Source organism: Apodemus sylvaticus, chromosome 1 (assembly GCF_947179515.1).
Source record: "Apodemus sylvaticus chromosome 1, mApoSyl1.1, whole genome shotgun sequence".
Taxonomy (NCBI): domain Eukaryota; kingdom Metazoa; phylum Chordata; class Mammalia; order Rodentia; family Muridae; genus Apodemus; species Apodemus sylvaticus.
The window spans coordinates 184,990,245-185,014,658 of NC_067472.1; the positions used below are offsets into that span (position 1 = coordinate 184,990,245).

Genomic DNA, 24,414 nt, shown 5'->3' on the forward strand with positions numbered 1-24,414 from the left:
TCTATGTTCATGAATCATGACAATTAATAGTCAACTTGGCCATCCTACCAAGAGCAATCTACAGATTCAATGCAATCTCCATCAAAACTCCAGTACAACTCTTCACATATCATGAAAGACAAACTTTCATTTTCACATGCAAACAAAAAATCCAGGATAGCAAGGAACAAACCAAACCAACAAAAAAAAACCTAAATAATAGGAAAACTGCAGAAGAGTCACCATTCTGAATCTCCAGAGCTATAGTAATAAAAACTATAGCTTAGGCACAAAACAGACACACTGATCAAAAGAAGTAAATTTGAAGACCCAGACATAAATCCACATACCTATGGATACCTGGACAGTTGATAAAGAAGTCAGAAATACACACTAGGAAAAAAACCAGCATATTCAACAAATGGGGCCAATCAAAAAGTATAAGAGGCCAAATCTTTTGGGTTCAGACTTTATCTTAGAGAACCTGACCTAAGGTTGAACTCAAGTTAACTAACAGGCTGGTGCCTAGCACCAGTTTCCAGGCTAATCAGCCCCCCAACCAAGACCTATGTCTAGCACCAGTTTCTAGGTTACCCCCCAACAAGACCTGCATTAAGCACCAGTTTCCAGCCCAACAAATCAGCACCCCCAGTAACAAGCCTGTCTCTGACACTTCACTTCCTAACCACCACCAATCAGGGAAAACCCGGAAGGTAAGATTATGTTTGCTCCCAGCACCAGCCAGTTATGTTTAAGGCCACAACTGCCCTCCAATCAGATGTATTCCAGCCTAGATACCCACTTCCTGCCTCTATAAACTAAAACTAGGCTCAGGGCTCCACCGTCCTGCTGTGCTCCCTGCGCGAGCTCCTACAGCACCCAGGATCACTTAAGCAAGGGTGGACCGCCTACAATAGGCTGCGCCATCCCACATCAGTCATTAATCAAACAAATGACCCCGCAGTCTTGCCTAGAGGAACCTGATGGAACCAGAAGTGACATCAGAGTGTGTGTAGATGTAGTGTGTGTAGATGTAGTGTGTGTAAGATGTGTGTAGATCTGTAAGATGTGTAAAGCGTAGGACAGAATATGCCCCTTCTTGCGGGCAGTGGTGGTGCACACCTTTAATCAGGAGGCAGAGGCAGGCAGATCTCCAAATTCGAGGGCAGCCTGGTCTACAAAGTGAGTTCCAGAACAGCCAAGGACACACAGAGAAACACTGTCTTAAAAAAAAAACAAAAAAAACAAAACAACAACCAAAAAAATACTAATTCCATTCTTTCCCAACAACAGAGAGTAAGTAGAACAGAGAGGAAAACAATAAACTGTTTCCTGGAGAGAGTGCCTGAGCACTCCTTCCGCCACTCATTCCTTACACTGTCCCAGGCCCAAGCTGGCTTATCCTAACAGAGCCAAGAACTTGGTATTTCAGAAGAAAATAGGAACAGGGACTGGCAAAGAAAAATGGATTTATTAAAGCCTGTCCACAGCTGCCCAGAGACAAGTTCTTAGGTTCCTTTGCATTTCCTGTTTGCAGAGTAACAGAAAATATAAAACAAAAGCCAGGAAGCATGCACAGCCTCCCCCAGCCAAGCTCTTCCTCTGGGACTAGGCCCTTTAGCCTTCCCTTCTCTCAACATGGGTCCCAAGGACATTGGAATTATTCAGTCCACTGTGACACTGGGTCAGACTGTCTGTGCCCAGCAGTTCTATCCAGGGGTGGCTTTCTTGGGGTCACTTCTCAGTGACTGACAATGGCTTGCCCTGGGGCAAGACAGCCACATGGCCTCAGTTCCAGTGGGAACTGGAAGCTGTGCCTCAAATTATTTAATTAACAAAAACCTCCCGCAGGTGTACCCAGCTGCTTGGGTTTTAGTTAATTCCAGATGTGGTCAAGCTGACAAAAAGAAAAGCCACCAGAGCTCCCTCCCTGCCAAGCCAGGCAGAAGGCTGTGCTGTGTGCGCTCAGACGCAGCTTCCCTGGCTTGTCCGTCTGTTGTTTGTGAGTCAGGGTCTCTCATTTGCCTGGAGCTGCACAGGTAAACCAGGCTGACTCGCCAGCGAGCCCAAGAGGTCTGCCTTGGCCACCTCCCCAGGGCTGCAGGGAGGACACACCATCACACCCTGACCACAGTGACCATGAAGACACAGAGTTAAGACAGTTGGTACCCAGCCCTGCGTTACAGCTTCCACTGGTGCTGAAACTGTCTTAGCTTTGGGTCACAGGTCAAGGACACTGAAGCTCTGACAGAGGCCCTGGGTTAGAGACCAGCAGCCACCTATAACCCCAGCCCCAGGGAGCTGACCTCTCTATGGCCTCTTAGGACACCTGCACACACGTGTGCACACACAACCAATAATGAAATACTGTTGGAGGATACAGAGAGCGGGCACGGGCTCCAGTAGAGGGAAGGAAACAAGAACAACTTCAAGTGATCCTGGACCAGAAGCCCCTCTGCCTGCTTCTCTGTGGCCGTGACTTCCTTCCAGGGCTCAGGCTTGCTTCCCACAGGCCCTGGGGCTTGGAGGGAAGTTTGCCACATCCAGGGTCAGCTCTGTGGAGCCTCTCTGAGCACAGGCTGTGCTGCAGGGCTGCAGGCTCACCTCACTCTCACTCACCTGGGCTCAGCCTGTCTGTTTCTTCCTTCACAGCCATCCAGGGCTCTTTCTGCTGCTCCAGTAAGACGATCAGATCGGGCTTAGAAATGCAGCTTCCCACTTCAAAGAAAAGAGAAAGAAATGAATCATAATATTGGCATACATTTTATCTATCTATCTATCTATCTATCTATCTATCTATCTATCTGATTATTTATTTATTTATTATTTTATTTTGGGGACTTGGTTTCTCTAATAATCCAGCAATGAATGTCCTTGAATGTGGCAGTTGAACTTTTACTTGACCTGCCTGCCTCTGTTTTCCAAATGCTGGGATTAAAGGTGTGTGCCACTATGCCCTGCCTGTGCAGATCTTAAAAATACAGACTTATTTATTATAAAGATTATATACATATACATCTTTGCCACTAGGCTTGACAAGACAGCACAGTGGTTCATACCTATTAGCCCAGCAGCTGGGGGATGAGTCAGGCAAGGGGCAGCAAGGCAAGACCCCTGTCTCTTAAAAACAGATAAATATTCTAAAAGCCAATATAATGCTGAGGAAAGACTTCAGAGAAGAAAAAAGTAACCTAGGCAAGAAACCAGCTGCTTCTGAAAGGAATTTTAATCTCCTTTAAATGCAGACAGGGGCTTGTCACTTCAGAGGACAGTATAACTGAATGACTGAGAGCTACTGTGTTTGCTAGGGTTTCCCTTGCTGTGAAGAGACACCGTGACCAAGGCAACTCTTGTAACACACATCATTTCATTGGGGCTGACTTTCAGGTTCAGAGGTTCAGTCCATTATCATCATACCAGGAAGCATTGCAGCATCCAGGCAGGTATGGTGCTGGAGGAGCTAAGAGTTCTACTTTTTTTTTTTGGATTTATTTTATTTTGTTTATATGAGGACACTGTAGCTGTCTTCACACCAGAAGAGGGCATCGTATCCCATTACAGATGGTTGTGAGCTACCATGTGATTGCTGGGAATCAAACTCAGGACCTCTGGAGGAATAGTCTCTTAATTGTTGAGTCATCTCTCAAGCCCAGATCTACATCTTGATCCAAAGGTAAACAGGAGAAAATGGCTCCCATATAGCTAGGAGGGTCACAAAGCCCATCCCAACAATGACACACTTCCTCCAACAAGGCCACACCTCCTAACAGTACCAGTCCCTATTGTCAAGCAGATTCAAACCACCACATTCCACTCCCTGGCCCCTGTAGGCTTGTTCAAACACTTAAGTCTATGGGGCCATACCTAAACAGAGCAGAATGCAAAACACATTTAGTTCAACTTCAAAAGTCCCCATAGTCTATAGCAGCCTCAACAATGTTAAGAGTCCAAAGTTCAAAGTCTTTTTTAAGATTCATTCAAACACTTAAAACTGTAATACCCTGTAAAGTCAAAATCAAAAAGCAGATCACGTACCTTAAACATCACGGGATATACATTATCATTCCAAAATGTCATAGTGAAGAACTACTGGACCAAACAAGACCAAAATCCAGCTGGGCTAACTCTAAACTGCATCTCCACAGCTGATGTCAAAGCACTCTGCAGATCTCCAACTTCATTTCATCTTTGTTGACTGCAACAAACTTCTTTTTCCTGGGCTGGCTTCCTATTAGCAGAATTCCTCAGCAGAGAGCCCACAGCTCTGGCATCTTGAACATCTTGGGGTCTCCAAAAGCAACTTCAACTTTACAGCTTCTTGTTCCAATGTCTGGGATCCACACATGGTCTTCTAGGCTCCTCCAGAGGACTTGTGTCACTTCTCCAGCTCTGTCCTCTGTATTAGTCCAGGGACTGGTGGACTCCACTCCTCTACTGCTGCTGTTGCTGGTGGTTATCCCACAGTGCTGGCATCTCTGATACCCTACGGTCTTCCACTGTAACTAGGCTTCACCAATAGCCTCTCATGGGCTCCAGACTGGAGCCTCTTACAGTGCCACGTCTCGGCTGCTCTCCCTGATCCCTTTAAGTCTTCAAAATCAGTACCACCTAGGTGACTCTTCTACATTACCAAGTCCAGATGCAGTGCAAGATACAATCTCTGGAACACAGATTCTTTGTGAATTCAGAGAACACTTCACAGACGATTTCACCTCAATGATGCTGGTCTCTTCTTAATCACCACTAATTTCTGAGCTCCAACTAACGAGCATCAATTATCCCAGTAGTCCCTTCTATTTTTGACTCTTAAACCAGAGCCACAGGGCCAAAGCTGCTTGCTGGAGCTGGATCATGGCCCCTTCTTCTATAACGTTATCACCAGCTTTCTGTTTTCCAATGCCTTCTCTGCCTAAGCTTGGTTGTCCTGGAACTTGCTCTGTAGATTGACCTTGAACTCAAGAGATCGAATGGCTCTGTCTCCTGAATGCAGATCAAAGGCATGTATTGCCATGCCTCAATGTAGGCTTTTCTTCACCTAGAACTTGCTCTGTCCCAAGCTGGCCATGAACTCAGAGAGCTGCTTGCCTCTGTCTCCTGGGATTAAAGGTATACACCACCATGCCTGGGCCAAAGTTTCTCATGGCCACTATGCTTCAAGATCTTCTGTCTTCCAGCCTCAAAATCTGGATCACAGGTATGCCATCCATTTTCTGGATTGTAATTCATTTCAGATTAAAAGTCCAAATAAAAACAATAATCAGCTAAGAACACCTAACATGGTATAACTATTCTTTGTTCAACGGCAAACATAAACAAAAAGCTTAGCTGGGTGGGATCTTGCTTGCCCTGAGGTCAGCACTTCCTTAATTCCATTTAACATTCCTGAACATGGGATTCAGCTCCATGCCACGTCCTGGTGCTCCTTCACCCCTTGAACCATACATGTTGTATTTACCTTTCTCAGCTTGATCCTTTTCATTAAAACGCTCTTCATGAGAGTGAACTTTAGTAGTCACTCAACAGAATTTATACCAGGATCTTTTGAGACTTCCTTTGTCAAAGCAATTAATCTAAATCTTTTCACCTAAGCCCCAGGCCAGTTCTTTGGACAGTGGAACAGAGCAGCCACATTCTTTACCAAAATATCACAAAACAGTCTCTAGACATATACTAACATTCTTCTCCACTGAAACCTCTTGGACTAAGTCTTCACAGTTCAAATCACCCATAGCACCAATGTCTTCCATACTCCTACTAGAATGGCGCATTCACCCCACTTAAAGGATTCCACTGCCTCCCAAATCCAAAGTCCCCAAATCCACATTCCTCCATACAAAAACATGATCAGGTCTATCACAGCAATACCCCAGTCCCTGGTACCAACATCTGTCTTCTTAGGGTTTCCATTGCTGTGAAAAGACACCATGACCAAGGCAACTCTTCTAAGATTCAATTGGGGCTAGTTTCAAAAGTTCAGTCCATTATCATCATGTCAGGAAGCATGGCAGTATCCAGTCAGGCAAGGCTCTAGAGGAGCTAACAGTTCTACATCTTGATCTGAAGGCAGACAGGAAAAGACTGGCTCACATGTAGCTAGGAAGAGTGTCTCAAAGCCCACACCCACAGTGACATACTTTCCCCAACAAGGCCACACCTCCTAACAGTGGCCAAGCATATTCAACCCATCACAGCTATGCTCTCTAGTGTAAGCCTCACCTATGCACCTCACTAATAACAGTACTTATTTAGGCAGCTGTCATAATATTCTACGCTTAAATTTCCCAATAATAACTGGGTATTGTGGTGCATGCACACAGTCACAACTCCTAAAGACTGTAAGCAAGGAGCTGTGAAGTGCAAGGCTGGATTTGGTTGCACTGCTAGTCCATAGCTAGCCTGCACTATAGGAGATGTGCCTTGAAAACAGATTTAGTAATAACAATAATGAAAATCATTTAGATTGAGTTAATGCTATTTATTGGATAGGGTTGATACTAAGATTGAATACTATATTCAAATACTTTGAAGACTGTCTGACTTATACTAAAACAAAATCATTATTTTTTTGGCTTTGCATTTATTTAGTTAGTTATGCTAGGGATGGAACCAGGGTCTTACGCATGCTGGGAAGGGTTAACGTGACTGAGTTACTTCCTCAGGCATGAAAATTGCTACCATTATTATTTTTGCCGCCTTCCTTCACGCTCCCACCGCTTTCTCACAGATTTGCTCAATGAAAAGACAAACTTCACCCCCTACAACGTCCTCTGCAAAGGAGGCAAAGGAAGTGCTCACCGAAGGAAACAGACTGTGTCCACTTCTGTTTGCAGTCAACTCTACTGACTCGTTAGCAAGTATATCAAAACAGCTCTTGTATTTTTCTGTGCATGTACAGGGTATGTATGTGTTCATGAGGATGTGTGTAGGTATGCATGCATGCATACATCTGTCTATAGGCCAGAGACCAATGCTACACGTCTTTGTTGATTGCTCTAGACTTTAGTTTTTTTACACAGTGTCTCTCACTGAACCTAGAAACTGAGAGGACCAACAGGGGTGGGCCAGCACGAGCTTCATGAAGTTCCAATTCAACCCAACCAACTTCACATTCTTACTTTGGGAAGGAGGATACTAGCTCTCTCTCTTAAACTTCTATTGATTAAATTTGATTTTATGTGTATGTGATGATCTGTCTGCATGTGTGACTGAGCACCACAGAGATGCATGTTGCCCATGGAGGCAAGAAGAAGACATCATATCCCCTCAAACTGGTGTTACACATGGCTGTGAGCCACCTTGTACTGCTGGGAATTGAACCTGGATCCTCTACAAGAGCGCCCGGCTCTCTTAACCACTGAAACAGAGGCTCACCCTGTAGACTAGGCTAGCCTAGAACTCAGGATGTATCTGAGGGTGATCCTGCACTCACAGCAATCTTCTGCCTCAGGCTTCTCAGTGAAGCAATGACAGAATCAGCCACCATCCCAGCTTCAGCTACCACTGGAAAGATGGCACTGTCCTTTAATTCAGAGTGAAGAAAGCACACACTGTACAGGACACATCCCCCATCCACGGGGCACAGGCTTACCCACTGCCACGAGGTTGCTGTAGGTCTCCAACATCGTGTCCCTGTACAGGGCCTTCTGAGCAGCATCCAGGCAGGCCCACTCCTCCTGAGAGAACTCAACAGCCACATCCCTAAATGTCACTGACCCCTAGAAGAGCAAACACAACTAGAGTGAAACTGGGGAAGCTTCCAAGATGGAAACCAGACGGGAAAGGACTCAAGCGTGGGAAGGGAGCCATAAGGAGATGCTCAAGGCGCCTGAGTGCACGAGCTCCCCATGAACGACGGCTGTGCCCCCCTCCAGAGCCAGTCACTGTGCCTCTCCACTCCATCCACATCCCTCAGGGTAGACCCCACAAAGGAGAAATGTCACCGGGCTCAGGGAAATCACATAAGGAACGCTGTGGGTCCTTGAGTTTATTAAGGTATCACATGATGTCATTAAGATTTTCTGTCATGAGAATGATTTTATTCAGTAAATAAGAGTCCATAAACTTACTATTTAAGAGTTCACATTATGTGCACATTATGTTTAACCTTTTGTGCCATTAAAAAAAAATCAAAAAACTTTCCAGGTGACAAAGTGTATCAGGTCTTCCCTGACTTTGGAGACTGCAGTCACCTCCCTATCACAGCCTGGATGACCTTTCCCTCGGATACCTGAACTCTCCCCTAAAGCCTCCTCAGGGAGGTCACCTCCTCACACATGCACAGGGGACACTCACTCTCACACACTGGGTCATCAGCCAGACACCACCACAGAGGTCAATCAGGTTTCCCAGGGCAGTCAATGAGACCATCACCTCAGAGCTCTGAAGCCCCCAAGGCCCCTGTTCCCCTGAGGGACTGACACCTCTGCTGCAGGGACAGTCCTCCCTGAGCACAGACCAAGCAGACAGCACACCTGGAGGAATGCGTTCAAAGACAACCCCAGTGCCAGCTGGGAAGAGGCACAGACAGGAAGTGCTCAGACCTGCAGACCCTCACTGCAGAGGGGCAGACTGGGCTGGGGATCCCGGATCCTTGGGAAGCTTCAGGAGGGAGGGAGGGCAGGAGTCACCTAACCTGAAAGTCACCCTAGGTCAGAGAGAAATGTCAACTTACACAGACCATGTGGTGAGAAGTGGAGCTGGCCATTCTTCTTCAGGCTTCCTCCCCTGGGGGACAAAAAGAAAGCCTTTCATTGGATTGTGACTTGATGTTCCCAGGCTGACTTCTGTCACTGTGATTTCATTGACTATGTTTATTTCTCAAGCACCCCCACTCACTCTCTCCCTCCTGCCACTCACAGCCTCCCACACACAAATTAGAAGCACACAGGAGTCTACACAGAGCCGACCCTCTCCTAACCCCAGACAACCCCCTGCACAGGGGTCAGTGTGGGAGTGCAGGGCATAGACATGTCTGCCTTGAACTTCCTCCAGAGGATGCCAGCAGAAGGGATCCCATCCCCCACCCTGAGATCCAGCTAGCCCTGCCCCTGGGCAGCTCCGCCTACTCTGAGCACATCTTCCTACTGGAACCCCGCCTACCAAGGCTCCCAGGGGCTCCCAGCATCTGAATGGCACCTCCTTTGTAAACTCAGGGCTGAAGCCCAGCAAGGCTGGAGGGGCTGCAGCTGCAGTGCTCAGGCGGGGTCCAGCATTCTGTGCCCACTTTTAGTGAATGGGGCTGTGCACTGTGGGACACTCCTGAGAGCCTTCGATTATCTATGACAACACTTATGTTGTGTCAGTTAAGCTATGATCCTTTATGAAGATAATTAGCTGTAAAATATCCTGTCACAGGAGGGGAGTATGATCTGTTTCCCTCTTTCCGTATTATGGGAGATTTTGAACATAATAATACTACATTCACTCCAGGTGTCCTGAGTCTTTGGTCCTAGAGCTGGGTCCTCAGCCTCAGCACGCTGACACAACTGCCCTGTCCTGGGCTGTGTGAGGACTGTCATGTGCTCTGTATCACACCCAGCAGCACTGACTCTCATCTCACAAGCTCTGAGTGGCACACACACCCTCAGAGCTCCCTAAGATGTGGGACCTGGGAGCAGCCGTCACCAGATGGGGATCCAGTGCTCTAGCCAACAGGTCTAAGCCTTCGTTCCATCCACTGTGTGAGTGTTCATCTGTTTTAGAGACAGCCTCTCCTATACCTCAGGCTGGCCCAGAACTCCTCCCTCCCTCGCCTGTGCTGAGATTACAGCCACGCCTCCACCGCTCCCACTCTCAATGCACATCTGATAATCTTATGGAGTCATACTTTTGTCTCCCCACAAGCTTCACACACAAATTTTCCTTCTTTCCTTCTCCTTCCTTCCCTCTGTGTACACCAGGCTAGCCAGCCTGCAGGGATTCTCTTGTCCCCACACCCTCTTGCCATGGGAGGGCTGGGACTGCAGACATGCACTGAAGACATGCACTGCTGCATCTGGCACTGCAGACATGCACTGCTGCATCTGGCACTGCACAGCTCCATTCCTGCAGGCACTACGCCCTCTGACATCTCCACCACACACATGTATGCATTCTATGCTCTTTATAATATTCATCCATTTTACACACTTCCAAGAGACATTTACACGCCCACCTTTCTTCCAGCACCATGTCCACAGCAGTGATCTGTGACCTACAGACGGTGGACAAAGCCCACGGAGAACGGGGCTCACACACACTGCACCACTTACTACAATATGGACGCACACGGAGAATAACAAGTTCAGTAAGCTAAAGAGAAAGACAGAGGCTGGGGCTGGGGGATGGCTCAGAGGCTGAGAGCTGCTCTGGCTTTTCCAGAGGACAGACTTCAGTCTCCTGACAGCTCGCAATGCCTGCACCACCAGCCCCAGGGGATCCTATATCTCTGGTTTCTGGGGACACCTGTGATCATGGACACATAATCCAACATACATAAATTTGAAGATAAATACTGCATCTTTAAACAAAAAGACCCATTGTAGTGACTATTCCTGTTTGTCAACTTGACTATATCTGGAACGAACTACAATCCAGAATTGGAAGGCTCACCTATGATCCTAATCTGGAGGCTGAAAGATACAAGTTTCTGACCTGGATCTTGGCATGGAGATCTTGAGGCATAGTGGCTATGAATTCCAGAAGATTAAGATGGGGAGATCTCCGAGTTCAAGGTCATCTGGGATTAAAGATGCGGTGACACATGCCTTTAACCTGGGCCACATCCTCTGCTGGAGACCTACATAAGGACATTGGAAGAAGGAAGACTCACTCTTCCTTGCCCACTTGCCTCATGGGACCGAGCAACAGCTAGATCCTTGGACTTCCATCCACACCTGCTGCTGACCATTGTTGGGGAGTTGTACTACAGGCTGTAAGTCATCAACAAATCCCCTAACTATATAGAGACTACCCATACGGTCTGTGACTAATACACCTATGGTCTCCCTCATGTAGAATCTGAAGCTGTTTTCCCCTAGGAACAGTAAGACGCTGGTTACTGGGGTTTGAGTGGCAGAGCCTGGATGTGCAGCATCAGGGTGGAGACTGGGAGACTCGGACCCATAAGGGAGAGAGCTGGGATGGTGATGACCAAGGGCTACAGAACTTCAGCCACACCACAGAAGTTCAGAGATGTGTCCTGCAACATGGTGACTGTGATGAATAGTTTTGAAAAGACGGAGAGGACAGACATTGAGTGTACGCACTACAAAAATGTTATGAATTTAGTCATTCTAGGATACATAAAGACTCCAAATTATCACACTGGATAGAATACAATTAAGAACATTCTGCTCCACATTAATACCTTCATTCCGTTTCTGTCTTGTTTGATTCAGATTCTCACCATGTAGCCTCCCCCACCCCCCGTGCTTGCTATGTGGGTCAAGCTGATCTTTAATTTACAGTGATTCCCCCTGCTCCTGCCTCCCACATGCTGAGATTAAAATGTAGTCTACAGCCCAGGTCTTATGAGTCACTTTCTGGAATATCCAGCCAGTGATCGCAAACTCATTCTTGAATCTTAGATGGGTAGCAATAATGTTCCCATCCTTCTCCAGCCCTCCTTTTGAATAATGGCTGACGTGTGGAGCCTGAGGAAGCATCAGATCCCACCCTATATCTGAGAGCATCCTTACTGAGCACTTTCCTTCCGTTCCCTCAACACTCACGTGGCTGGGGCTCTGGGAAAGTCAGGGGATTCAAGAAGTAACTGCTCTCCTAGGTGAGCCTCGGAGGCGCTTCCGGCCTCAACTGCTCCTCCCAGGGAAAGGGTCCCTTCAGTCTCCACACCTGACCCTCCTTCCTGAAGCTCGCTCCTCTGCTTCAGTCCCTGTGGTCGCGAGAGACCACAGACACACACACACACACACACACACACACACACACCAGACAGCAACACACACACACCAGACAGCAACACACACCAGACAGCAACACACACACACACACACACACACACACACAATCAACAAACAGCCACCCTACCCCACCGTCCGCACACGCCCACTCCCAGCCCGCTGGCTCTGGCCTTACTCTGTGGGGACCAAAACCAACCGGAAATTTCTTCCTCCGACCAGAAAGATCGGACCTTCCGTATTAGCAGCACCAGAACACCAAAAGCCTACACTATCTGCGCGGAGGCCCTAAAATGTACAGTTGTCACAAGCAAAGCCCGGGAGCTGCCGGCCCTGGGGGAGGTGCAAGATCTGCGAGCTGCGCCCAGTGGCTTGTGGGAGTTCCCACAGTGCGCGCTTAAAGGGGAGGCGCCCTCCTTTGAGCAAAAGGTACTTCCGGTTCTGCAGTTCTGTGCACATTGATTTTTCTCGCCCTTAAAGAATCCAGAGAAGTTCCTGAACAGAACACCAATAGCTTACGCTCTAAGATCAAGAATTGACAAATGGGACCTCATAAAATTACAAAGTTTCTGTAAAGCAAAGGACACTGTCAAAAGGACAAAATGGCAGCCAACAAATTGGGAAAAGATCTTCACCAACCCTAAATCCGACAGAGGGCTAATATCCAATATATACAAAGAACTCAAGAAGTTAGACCCCAGAGAACCAAATAACCCTATTAAAAAATGGGGTACAGAGCTAAACAAAGAATTTTCACCTGAAGAACTGAGAAGCACCTTAAGAAATGTTCACCATCATTAATCATTAGGGAAATGCAAATCAAAACAACTCTGAGATTTCACCTCACACCAGTCAGAATGGCTAAGGTTAAAAACTCAGGAGACAGCAGGTGTTGACGAGGATGTGGAGAAAGAGGAACACTCCTCCACTGCTGGTGGGATTGTAAGATGGTACAACTACTATGGAAATCAGTCTGGCAGTTCCTCAGAAAACTGGACATGACACTTCAGGAGGACCCTGCTATACCTCTCCTGGGCATATACCCAGAGAATTCCATGGCATGTAAAAAGGACACATGCTCCACTAGGTTCATAGCAGCCTTATTTATAATAGCCAGAAGCTGGAAAGAACCCAGATGTCTCTCAGTGGAGGAATGGATACAGAAAATGTGGTATATTTACACAATGGAATACTATTCAGCAATTAAAAACAATGAGTTCATGAAATTCTTAGGCAAATGGTTGGAACTGGAAAATATCATCCTAAGTGAGGTAACCCAATCACAAAAGAATACACATGGAATGCAATCACTGATAAGTGGATATTAATTAGCCCAGAAGCTCTGAATTCTCAAGACACAATTAGCATATCAAATGATTCCCAAGAAGAAGGAAGGAGAGGGCCCTGGTTCTGAAAAGACTTGATCCGGCATTGTAGGGGAGTACCAGGACAGAGAAATGGGAGGGGGGTGATTGGGAAATGGGCAGAGGGAACAGGGCTTATGGGACTTATGGGGTGGGGGGAACCAGGAAAGGGGAAAGCAGTCGGAATGTAAACTCAGAATATAGAAAAAAAAAAGAGACCAGAGGAGTCAAAATTCCTTGCTCTACATAGAAATTGTGACTGAGGACCACAGAGTTCTTTATCAACAGAACTCTGTCTGTTAGACACCCTGGACAATCCTAGTAATAAAACTAATCGCATTAAAGGTACTGTAAATTATCTAAACGCTCAAGTATAGGTTTGCCACATTAGATTTGAAAAGAAGTCAGACCCAGCTTATCTGTTAACTATAGAAAATATGTTAAAGATAAATACTCTAGCAGATTCAAAGTTACCATCTTCACATAATCAAAAGAAACCTCAAATTGATTATAAAATGGAGGTTGATTAATAAAGAGTGCAAGTCATCAAGTGACAATAAACTTGGCTGGGCGTGGTGCCTTTTATTCCAGCGATGGGGAGGCACAGCAAACTGCATGTCTGTGAGAAGAGGCCACCGAAGGCTACACAGTGAAACCCTGTCTAAGAACTAAAATATACTCAGGATGGTATTTTCTAGTTCCATCCATTTGCCTGCAAAACTCAAGGTGTCCTGTTTTTAATAGCTGAATAGCTGGAAAGATGGCTCAGCAGTTAAGAACACTGACTGCACTTCCGGAAGTCCTGAGTTCTGGAGGTCCTGAGTTCAAATCCCAGCAACCACATGGTGGCTTACAACCCTCAGTAATGAGATCTGATGCTCTCTTCTGGTGTGTCTGAAGACAGCTACAGTGTACTTACATTAAATAAATCCTTTTAAAAAAAATAGCTGAATGCTATCCCATTGTGTAAATGACCCACAATTTCTGTACCCATTCTTCCGTTGTGGGACATCTGGGTTGTTTCCAGGTTCAGATAAGGCCTTTATGAACACAGTGGAGCACATGCCTTTGTGGTATGGTGGGGTATCTTTTGGGTATATGCAAAGAGTGGTATAGCTGAGTCTTCAGGAAGATCTATTTCCATGTTTCTGGGGAACCTCCACATTGATTTCCAGAGTGGTGGTACCAGTTTGCAATCCCACCAACAATGGAGGAGTGTCCAATGGCTCAGGCTCTAAGATCAATAATTGATAAATGGGAATCATAAAACTGGAACGCTTTTGTAAGGCAAAGGACATAGACAATAGGACAAATCAGAAACCTACAGATTGGGGGGAAAAGTCTTCACTGACCCCATATCAGATAGAGGACTAATATCCAAAATATATAAAGAACTCTAAGCTCCAAAAAACCAAACAACCCAATCAAAAAATGAGGTATTGAGATAAACAGAATTCACGGCAGAGGAATCTCAAATGGTCAAGAAGCACTTAAATGCCCAAAGTCCTTAGTGATCAGGGAAATGCAAATCAAAATGACCCTGAGATTCTTCCTTATACCAATCCAAACAGCTAAGATAAAAAAATCAGGTGATGCCGGGCAGTGGTGGTGCACTCCTATAATCCCAGCACTCTGGGAGGCAGAGGCAGGTAGATTTCTGAGTTTGAGGCCAGCCTGGTCTACAGAGTGAGTTCCAGGACAGCCAGGGCTATACCGAAAAACCCTGTCTCGGAAAAGGAAAAAAAAAAAAAAAACTCAGGTGACAGCACTTGTTTCTACTGTACTTTTGAAACTTAAAGACCACATCTGTCTTAAGATATCCCACAGGCTGATTACTAGACAAGGAGTTCCCAGACAGACACAGGTAACTGTTTCTGCAAAGCTTTCTGTTTTGTTGTTTCAATGGCTTTGGATCATTTATAAACATGCTTAGTTTCCTGTCATGCCGATACGTTCCAGTCCTCCTTTCTCTCCACAGTGTGACTTTGGTTGGTCTGCTCCATCTTCCCCGTGTTCAGTTCTTTTCTTAGTGCTATCCCTTATCCCTCATGGGAAAAACTTAGATAATTGTCCTCCCTTTTCTCTATAGATGCCACGTGGAATTGTGGGTAGCTGAATATGTAACTAGAGAGATTAATGTCCACCATACATGTTTCCTTAGCTACAATAACTTGAATTCCTGCTGGGGTTCTGCAGGCCACATCCCCAGCCTCATCTCTCAGCTCTTTCTGCCTTTGTCTCCTGCTCTGTGTGTGCATAGCTTCATCCTCCTCACACAAAGACACATCTGTGTTTCTGATTTTCAAGTATTTTTCTCTCCTGCTTCTAGAGATGACAGTAGGCACGTGCTGAGAAGCCCCTGCATTCCCTTTCTGATGGCTCCTCACATCACACCCACCCTCTTCTAGATCTATACTGTGAGTGAGCTGCCCCCTCCACTGTGAACACTGATTTTCATATTCTGTCATATTCTGGTGTGGGGTTTTTGTTGCTGCTGTTTGGTTTTCGCTTTTATTTGGTTGGACTTAGTTTTTGGTTTTCTTTTGCTTTGGTTTGGTTTGGTTTGGTTTGGTTTGGTTTGGTTTGGTTTGGTTTGGTTTGGTTTGAGACAAGGTTTACTCTGTTTGGTCTTCACTGTCCTAAAACTTTCTCTGTAGATCAAGCTGGCCTAGAACTCAGATCTGCCTGTCTCTGCCTCCCAAGTGCTAGAATTAAGGTATGCACCACCACCTGGCTGGATGTTATGTTTTGTATAATGTCACACCTTGTGATAAAAATCACCCCCATAGACTCATATGGAGTGGCATTATTAAGGATATGTCCTGTGTAGAGTAGTTGTGGCTTCGTGGAAGGAAGTGGGTCACAGGGGATGAACTTGGAAGTTTCAGGAGCTCAAGCAAGGTCCCAGTGTTTCTCTATCTTTCTGATGCCTTAGGCCCAGATGTACAACTTTCAACTACCTCTGCAGCCCCTTGACTGCCGGCATGCTGCCATGCTTCCCACCATAACGGTGATGGACTAGATGTCAGCCAGCCTCAGTGAAATGTTTTCCATTGTAGGACTTGCTGTGGTCCTGGTGTCTCTTCACCAGCAGTATAGAACCCTAAGGAAAAGCGACCTCAGTCTAATGGATATTAAGCCTACAGTAAGTAACCAATGAGCCTGGGTCGCTGCCTTTTGTCCCCACTGATGCTGAAATCTCCTTAAATCCCATGAGGCTCTGAATGGCCTGTGGCACTGCCATTTACTGAGGGAGAGCTGTTCACTCCCTTCATCTCCTTTTCTTCTAGGTTTCATGTGAGTGTGGTGCCTGTTTACATGTGTGTGGGAGTGGTGTGCATGCAGATACACACAAGCAAATAAGGCAGAAATGAAACAAGGTCCACAAAAATACCACTGAGTTTACTTTGTGTTGGCCAGTTACTCCTGGGCATGTAGCCTGTCCTGAGGTATGGCTGATATACCCAGTGAGACTGCATTGGAGAAAACTGTATTCTGTGTACGCTCTTTTTTATACACAATGAAAGAACAACCTGTTTAGCTGGATATGGGAGAACCTGCAATCCCAGCATCCCAGATCTGGAAAGAGTGAGGCAAGAGACCCAGGAGTTGGAGATCAGCCTGAACTACAGGATGAGACCTGTCTTACAAAGCAACCAATCAAGCAAGCAATATAGTAAGTTAGAAAGAGGAAGAAAGAGAAGTGAGGCTGGGCTAGGGAGATGGCTCAGCAGTTAAGAGTGGGCACTGCTCTTACCGAGGACCCCAGGCTGGTTCCTAGCACTCAGACTGAAAGGCTCTCAGCTGCCTGCCACTTCACCTCCTGGAGATCCAGCGCTATCTTCTGGAACCTGTAAGCACCTGCACTCACGAAGGCATTTCCTCACTCAAGCCTCCTTTCTCTGTGAGAACTCTAGTTTGTGTCACGTCGACACACAAAAACCTGCTGGGACAGGCTGTGAGAAGAACTAGTGACTTTAAGGATATCTGTGTCTGGCTGGAGCAACCACATGGTGGCTCAGAACCATCTGTAATGGGATCTGATGCCCTCTTCTGGTGTGTCTGAAGACAGCTACAGTGTACTCACTTACATAAAATAAATAAGTCTTTAAAAGAAAAAAAAAAGGAACATCTGGGTCTCAGAACTCCCAAAATGATTCAAGTTAACATGATTGCAGGAAATAGGAGAGACGAGAGAGGACCCAGCTCCTCCCTGTTCGTGGGAATTGCCAGCACAGGTGATGTACATGGGGCAGCGGTCTCCTAATGGAGTCCCTACAGCAGAACAATCTCTGGTCCACCCTAATTTCCAACAATGTTCCTCTGCACCTGACCAAACAGTTATGCCCCTGATTAGGGTCGTCTCTCCTCATGTCTACTTTAAAGCTAAAAATGTATGGCATGGATATATGCCTAGACTCCATGGTTATGAAGGTACAAAGAGCAGGCAGTGTTTCCCATCGCAGTACAATAATACTGGGAGTCTTAGTGTAGTCAGAACTACAGTCCCCACTTCTATTTCCTATCAGGATCATCTATTTGATTTGCTGCGTGTAGTCATTTACCCTCCCCGCTAAACACACACACACACACACACACACACCACAATCACCACTATGTTAATATTAAGCTATGAAGGTATAAATTCAAGTCTATGGCTGTCAGGTGACTACATTAAAAACAGCCATCTGGGGCTGGTGAGATGGCTCAGTGTCTAAGAGCACTGGCTCCTCTTCCAGAGGTCATGAGTTCAATTCCCCACAACCACATGGTGGCTCACAACCATCAATGGAGGGAGGGGCTGCAGGGGGACAGGATCTGATGTCCTCTTTGGGGAGGCAGATATATAGATATATATATATGTAGAGCACTCATACATTAAATAAATAAAATTTTAAAAAAACAGCCATCTTTAGGATCTTTTATGTGATGGGTTCTTTATCAGAGACCATGCACCTATCAATGTAAAAGGAGAGATAAGGAGATTTTTCCCCACCCAAGTTCAGTTAATGAGAATCAGAGCTAGATTCTGAATAAAGGCAATTATGCCCCAAAGTCCAGGATTTTTTCTAGGGAGGCACCGGTATAGGTGTTTCATTAACTATAACAGTCCACTAGAGTATCTGTATGTATGTATGTATGTATGTATGTATGTATGTGTTTATGTGTGTATGTATGAAGTGTGTATATATGTGTGTGTGTAAGTATTATGTATGTATATATATGTGTGGGCTTAGACTTTTTAAAAACCTACTTTTAATGTGGGTTCGCAAATGCTTTGACCTGCCTTCTAGCCACTGTCCAAAGCAGAGGAGAAAAGATGGTCAATAGGACAAGGGAATGGGGACCTGCTTGTTTGTTTGCTTGTTTGTTTTTGTTTTTTCGAGACAGGGTTTCCCTGTGTAGCCCTGGCTATCCTGGAACTCACTCTGTAGACCAAGCTGGCCTCGAACTCAGAAATCCGCCTGCCTCTGCCTCCCAAGTGCTAGGATTAAAGGTGTGCGCCACCACCGCCCAGCTTGATGTGGCCCTGTTTAGAAGTAGTTCTTTGGGGCAATTCCAATCTCCATTGTCATACTACCAGCAGTCCAGTTCAGTAGTGTCAGGACACCAAATATGAATCAGCAGTGGCGACATGGTAGCAGAAACCACCAGGCTTCCACCAAGTGGGCATGAGTCAGCAGGAGCGACCAGGATCAGCTCAGACATCAGGAGAAGTTTTCAGCCATGCTTCTTTTAATAAGTGAAGATCAGTGAAGATCATCGAAGACACAAGACCCATGAAGCACTACAAAGCTAGACATGCAAGTGTGCAGTCACTGCTGAGTACCATTTATACTCTCTCCAGACAACATGTGTCCTCCACAAGTTTTGCCTCATCCCGTATCTTGCCTCAGCCCATGAGTCAGTCTTAGCAAAACTCCATGTGAGTCTGTATCAGCCGACATCATTCTGCCAATCAGCCTGAGTCCTCAGAAGCAGCAAGAAGCCACCAGAGCAGCACCAGAAGTTTTTTGGTGGGTTTCTCTCTATGGAGTCATGGCAAATAAAGCTGAGCTATACAATGTGAGGTGAAACCTATGCCTGGTGCCATTGGTAAAGAGTCCTTCATCTCATGTCCTTTCATGAGTTTCCTTTAGCAAAACATACTTTCACTTATGATTGCTTCAGGAAAACACTCCTTCATGTGCTTGCCCCAGCAAAACACCATCGAACACAACTGACTTTCCAAAGAACCCGTAAGTTTCTACTTTAATGCACCCTGAAGGTTTGTTTAGACTTGGGACTCTATATGCTATGAACTTCACTGTTTTTACTATACATACTAATTTTTCTGTTATCATAAAAAATGATTTAATTACAAAAAAACAAAAGCATCCCACTGCTTTCCAAACTCCCAAAATCTACCTTTCTTCAAACAAAAGCATTTTATTGCTATGAAGGGACAACATGACCAAGGCAACTCTTTTAAAGAAAAACATTTAACTGGGGCTGGCTTACAATTTTAGAGATTCAGTCCATTACCATCATGGTGGGAAGAGTGCAGCTGAGAGTTCTACATCTTGATCCAAAGGCAGTCAGGAAGAGATTGGCATTCTACTGCCTAGGCACAGGAGACCTCAAAGTCTGTCACCACATTAACACACTTCCTGCAACAAGGCCATACCTCCTAATAGTGCTATTCCCCATGGGCCAAGCATTCTAACATATGAATCTATGGGGGCTGTACCTATTCAAATCACATACCAATCCCTGGCTTTCATGGGCTTGCAGCCATATCATATTGCGAAAATGTATTCACTCCAACTTCAAAGGGTCCCATAGACTATTAGTCTCAATACTGTTTAAAGGTTCAAATTTCAAAGTCTCTAATGAGAAACACAACAATCTATTAACTGTAAACCCTTCTAAAATCAAGATGAAAAAAACCAGACCATATACTTCCAGCATACAATGAATATACATTACCATTACAAAAGTGACCATAGTAAGGAAATACTGAACCAAATCAGGAATAAAATTAGCCAGGCAAACTCCAAACACTGTATCCCCATGTTGTACTTTTCAGATCTCCAACTCCTTTCAGATTTGCTGACTTAAACATAAATATATCTCTTGGCCTGGTTTTGGTGAGGTGTATCTACCAGTGAAAGCCACTTGGACATGGGTTTAAGCCAATAGAAAGCCTTTATTACGTGCTTACTATGTTAGTCTTTATTACACTGTGTATTCAGGATACCAATGTAGCCATGGGAATCTTTGTTTTATAGTCCAAAAGAATCTTTTGATTAAGGTCAGGACTTTCAGCAAGGATATATCCTTCTTATTGAGGGCAAGACACCAGAATTGCTGGATGTCTTTAAATCTGTGTCTCATCAGGTGATAGTGGTTTATGTAAAAGGTCTTATCTCTCAGTAGGTTCTCTATTATTAAAGATCTTCTGAGCTACCTCCTGCAAATGGGACTATATATATCTTTAAATTTTTTAACTTTTGTAACTTTTCTAATATCTAGAACCAACTGAATGACAAAGGAAATCTTTTTAGCAGCCGTCTTTAATCCTTTTTAAAATATCTAGCAAAACTTGTTAAAAATCTGCTTGGTCAGTGTTGGACAGGCTGGACTGTCCAGAATTGATCTCCCAACCCGACCTAGCCCAGGGGCAGTTTTTTTCATAGAAAAGTAGGTTTTGAGTTTCCAGGTTTTTGGATCATTAGTTTAAAAGAAGACATAAATTATGAAAAGGAAAGGAGAAATTATCTGGGTCCCCAACAAAAGGAACCTCAGGTCTCTTTGTTTCATTTACAAATCCTTCCCCCTCAGCAAGACTAGGCACATCCTCTTCCACTGAGGCCCAACCAAGCAATCCAGGTAGGGGATAGTGGGGTTCAAAGCCAGAGAGCAGAGACCCCTGCTCAACTTGCCAGGGAACCTACATGAAGACCAAGCTTCACATTTGCTACAAATGTTTAGGGGACCCAAGTCCAGCGACCTTATCTTCTCTGGCTAGTGGCCCAGGCTCTGAGCCCCCATGGTCCCAGGCTAGTTGACTCTATGTCTTCTCGTAGGATCCTTGATAACTTCAGCTTGCTCCCAAGCTCTGCCTGATGTTTTATTGAGGGTCTCTGCATCTGCCTCCATCTGCTGCTGGATGAAGCTACTGAGGGGACAGTTATGCTAGGTTCCTGTCTCCAAGCATAGTAGAGTATCAATACTCTCAGGGCTTGGCTCCCTCTCAAGAGATGGGTGTCAAGTTGGGGCAGTCATTGGATGGCTGTTCAGTCTCTATTCCATTTTTATCCCTGCACATCCTTGTAGACAAGACAAATTTTGGGTTGGACGTTTTGTGGGTGGATTGATGTCATACTCCCTCTTCTAGAAGTCCCACCTAGCTACAGGAGGTGACCACTTCAGTCTCTATATCCCACTCCAGTAGTAATCTCAGCTAGAATCACCCCCCTAAACACCCCATATCTTCTCCCTTCCCAGGCCTCCAGCTAGTACCAGAGATGTCCCCACCCATCCCCATTCTCACTCCCAAGCCTCTCCCACCCCCCTTTCCTGACCCCTGATTACCATCCCTGTTCCCCTCTTTGTCCTGTCTTCTACCAGGTTTCCTCTGCCCATCCACCTCTAATAACTAGTTTCCCCTTCTGAGTGAGATTCTCACATCCTCCCTTGAGACCTCCTTATGACCCACTTTCTTTGGATCTGTGGGTTGTAGCACGGTTATCCTGCACTTTATGGCTAATGTTCACTCATAACTGAGTACATCTGTCTGGATCTCGGTTACCTCACTCAGGATGATGTTCTCAAGATCCATCCATTTTGCCTGTGAAATTCATGATGTCTTTGTTTTTAATAGCGGAATAGTATGCCATTGTATAGATATACCTCATTTTCTTTATCCATTCTTCAGTTGAAGAACATTTAGGTTGTTTCCAGCTTCTGGCTATTATAAATAAAGCTGCTATGAACATAGCTGAGCAAGTGTCCCTGTGGCATGAAGGAGCATCGTTTGGGTATGTGCCCAGGACTGGAATAGCGGCTTCGTTTCTTTTTTTGAAGATTTATGTATTCATTTTATGTAATGTATATTGTACGTTGTAGCTGTCTTCAGACACACCAGAAGAGGCATCAGATCCCACTACAGATTGGTTGTGACTCACTATTTGGTTTCTGGAAATTGAACTCATGATCCCAGTGCTCTTATCCACTGAGCCATCTCTCCAGGTTGGTGAAAATCCTTTCCCAATCTGTAGGCTGCCATTTTGTCCACCTGACAGTGTCCTTTGCCTTACAGAAGCTTTTCAGTTTCATGAGGTCCCATTTATCAATTATTGATGGTGCAGGAAGTTGTCTCCTATACCAATGCATTCAAAGCTATTCCCCACTCTTTCTTCCATTAGTCTATCCAGTTTCATGACGAGGACTTTGATCCACTTGGGCTTGATTTGGGCAGGGTAATAAATATGGATTCTTCTACATGCAGATATCCAGTTACACCATTTGTTGAAATGCTTTTTTTTTTTTTCCGCCATTGCATTGTTTTGCCTCCTTTGTCAAAAATGAAGTGTATAAAGGTGTGTGGGTTTTGGGGTATTGAACAATTGTATTTACTTCGCATGTTTAATTGTATTTTTCTGTATTTCTATAAGGGATTTATTCATTTCCTCTTTAGATGTGTCTATCATCTTTATAAGATTGGATTTAAGATCATTTTCTTGTGTTTTGGTTGTGTTAGGATATCCAGGGCGTGCTGTAGTAGGATATGAAGGTGCCATGTTGCCTTGGTTTTTGTTGAGTATGTTCTTATGCTGGACTTCAGTCATCTGGTTTTGTCATTCAATAGGCTAACAGTCTGATTAGTTCCTATCCCTATGTAGTATGGGGACCAAGGGTCTAAGCACAGGTAATAGTCCCGCTGATTACTGACTACAGATAAGTATTTAAGTAGTGGAAGAACATTTCCAAGAGTGGAAAAGAGGGATGAGGATCCCTTAAACTTCTTCAAATGTGGGAGGCAGGACTTTGGATTCTGGTGTGTTAAGTACTTTCCTTACAGGTTCCTTGGGTTGGTGCTTTGGTATGGGTAGAATAACTTCATAAGGATCCAAAGGTATGGGAACCAAGAAGAGGGGCAGTTTATTATGGATAGTAAATCTAGTTCAAGGGTTCCTTCCTGTGGCATAGAAACTGAGTACCCATAGCCAAAATTTTCTGTTTCCCATAGCCAAAATTTTATCCAACACCACTACAGAACAGGCTCCTTTTGCCTTCTCCCCTTACCAGGTAGCTCCTGATATACAGTGTAGATCTTTCTGAACTGACATTGTTTAGCTTAAGTTTTATAAGGTATTGCAGTAATGCATCAGTGAATATCACACACACACACACACACACACACACACACACACAATCCCAGGCAACTTCTGATGGAAAGGGAAGAGGTCAGCACTTATGTGTCTCATCAAAGAAAATTGGAAATCTTTTAAATCTGAGGCAACTTGGTCGAGTTGCCCCATCCTACCTTTGGGTCAGTACATTCAAAAACAAAGATAAGTTCACACACCTCTGCCTATGGGAGGCTGAAGAACACATCTTTCAATTCCAAGACAGTGTACACGTGTTTCTCTAGAGGGATCAGACTCTTGAGACTTTTTGTGTTTGGGACTATAGTGTGGATAGTTATCACCCTCATGACTATTATTTTTCTCAGATTTTGGACAAGTCAGAGGTCCAGGTTTCCTCACAAACAGAAGAGGTGTGTATCAAGTCTGTCTCAGTAAGCCAGGCAATATAAACTAAAATTTCCCTTTTGGTTTCCAATGTCACTGGGCATTGTATAATCTGATGAGGGGTAGTTGTTCTGGATAGATGAGCTTGGTGTTAGACAAGTCTTTGGGGGGTTGATTTTTGCCCTAGACTCTGTAAATCTTTGTTGTTAGTCTATAAAATGTATCCTTTTATTGGGGCATGACTTTCAGTTAAGAGATATTCTTCTGGGGCCAGAGAGATGGCTCAGTGGTTAAGAGCACTGACTGCTCTTCCAGAGGTCCTGCGTTCAATTTCCAGCAACCACATGGTGGATCACAACCATCTGATTTTCTCTTCTGGTGTGTCTGAAGATTGCTACAGTGTACTCATATAAATAAATAAATCTTTTTTTAAAA

At 45.0% G+C, this 24,414-nt stretch overlaps 1 protein-coding gene across 1 annotated transcript in view; it reads right to left on the reverse strand.

The window, feature by feature from the left end:
* LOC127672687 (zinc finger protein 59-like) overlaps positions 1–24,414 on the reverse strand; it is a 59,596-nt gene that overhangs the window by 13,710 nt on the left and 21,472 nt on the right. Inside the window, 3 exon segments of the mRNA XM_052167995.1 lie at positions 2,599–2,697; positions 7,568–7,694; positions 8,651–8,703. Coding sequence (XP_052023955.1) covers positions 2,599–2,697; positions 7,568–7,694; positions 8,651–8,683 — 259 coding nt within the window. The 5' untranslated portion in view covers positions 8,684–8,703.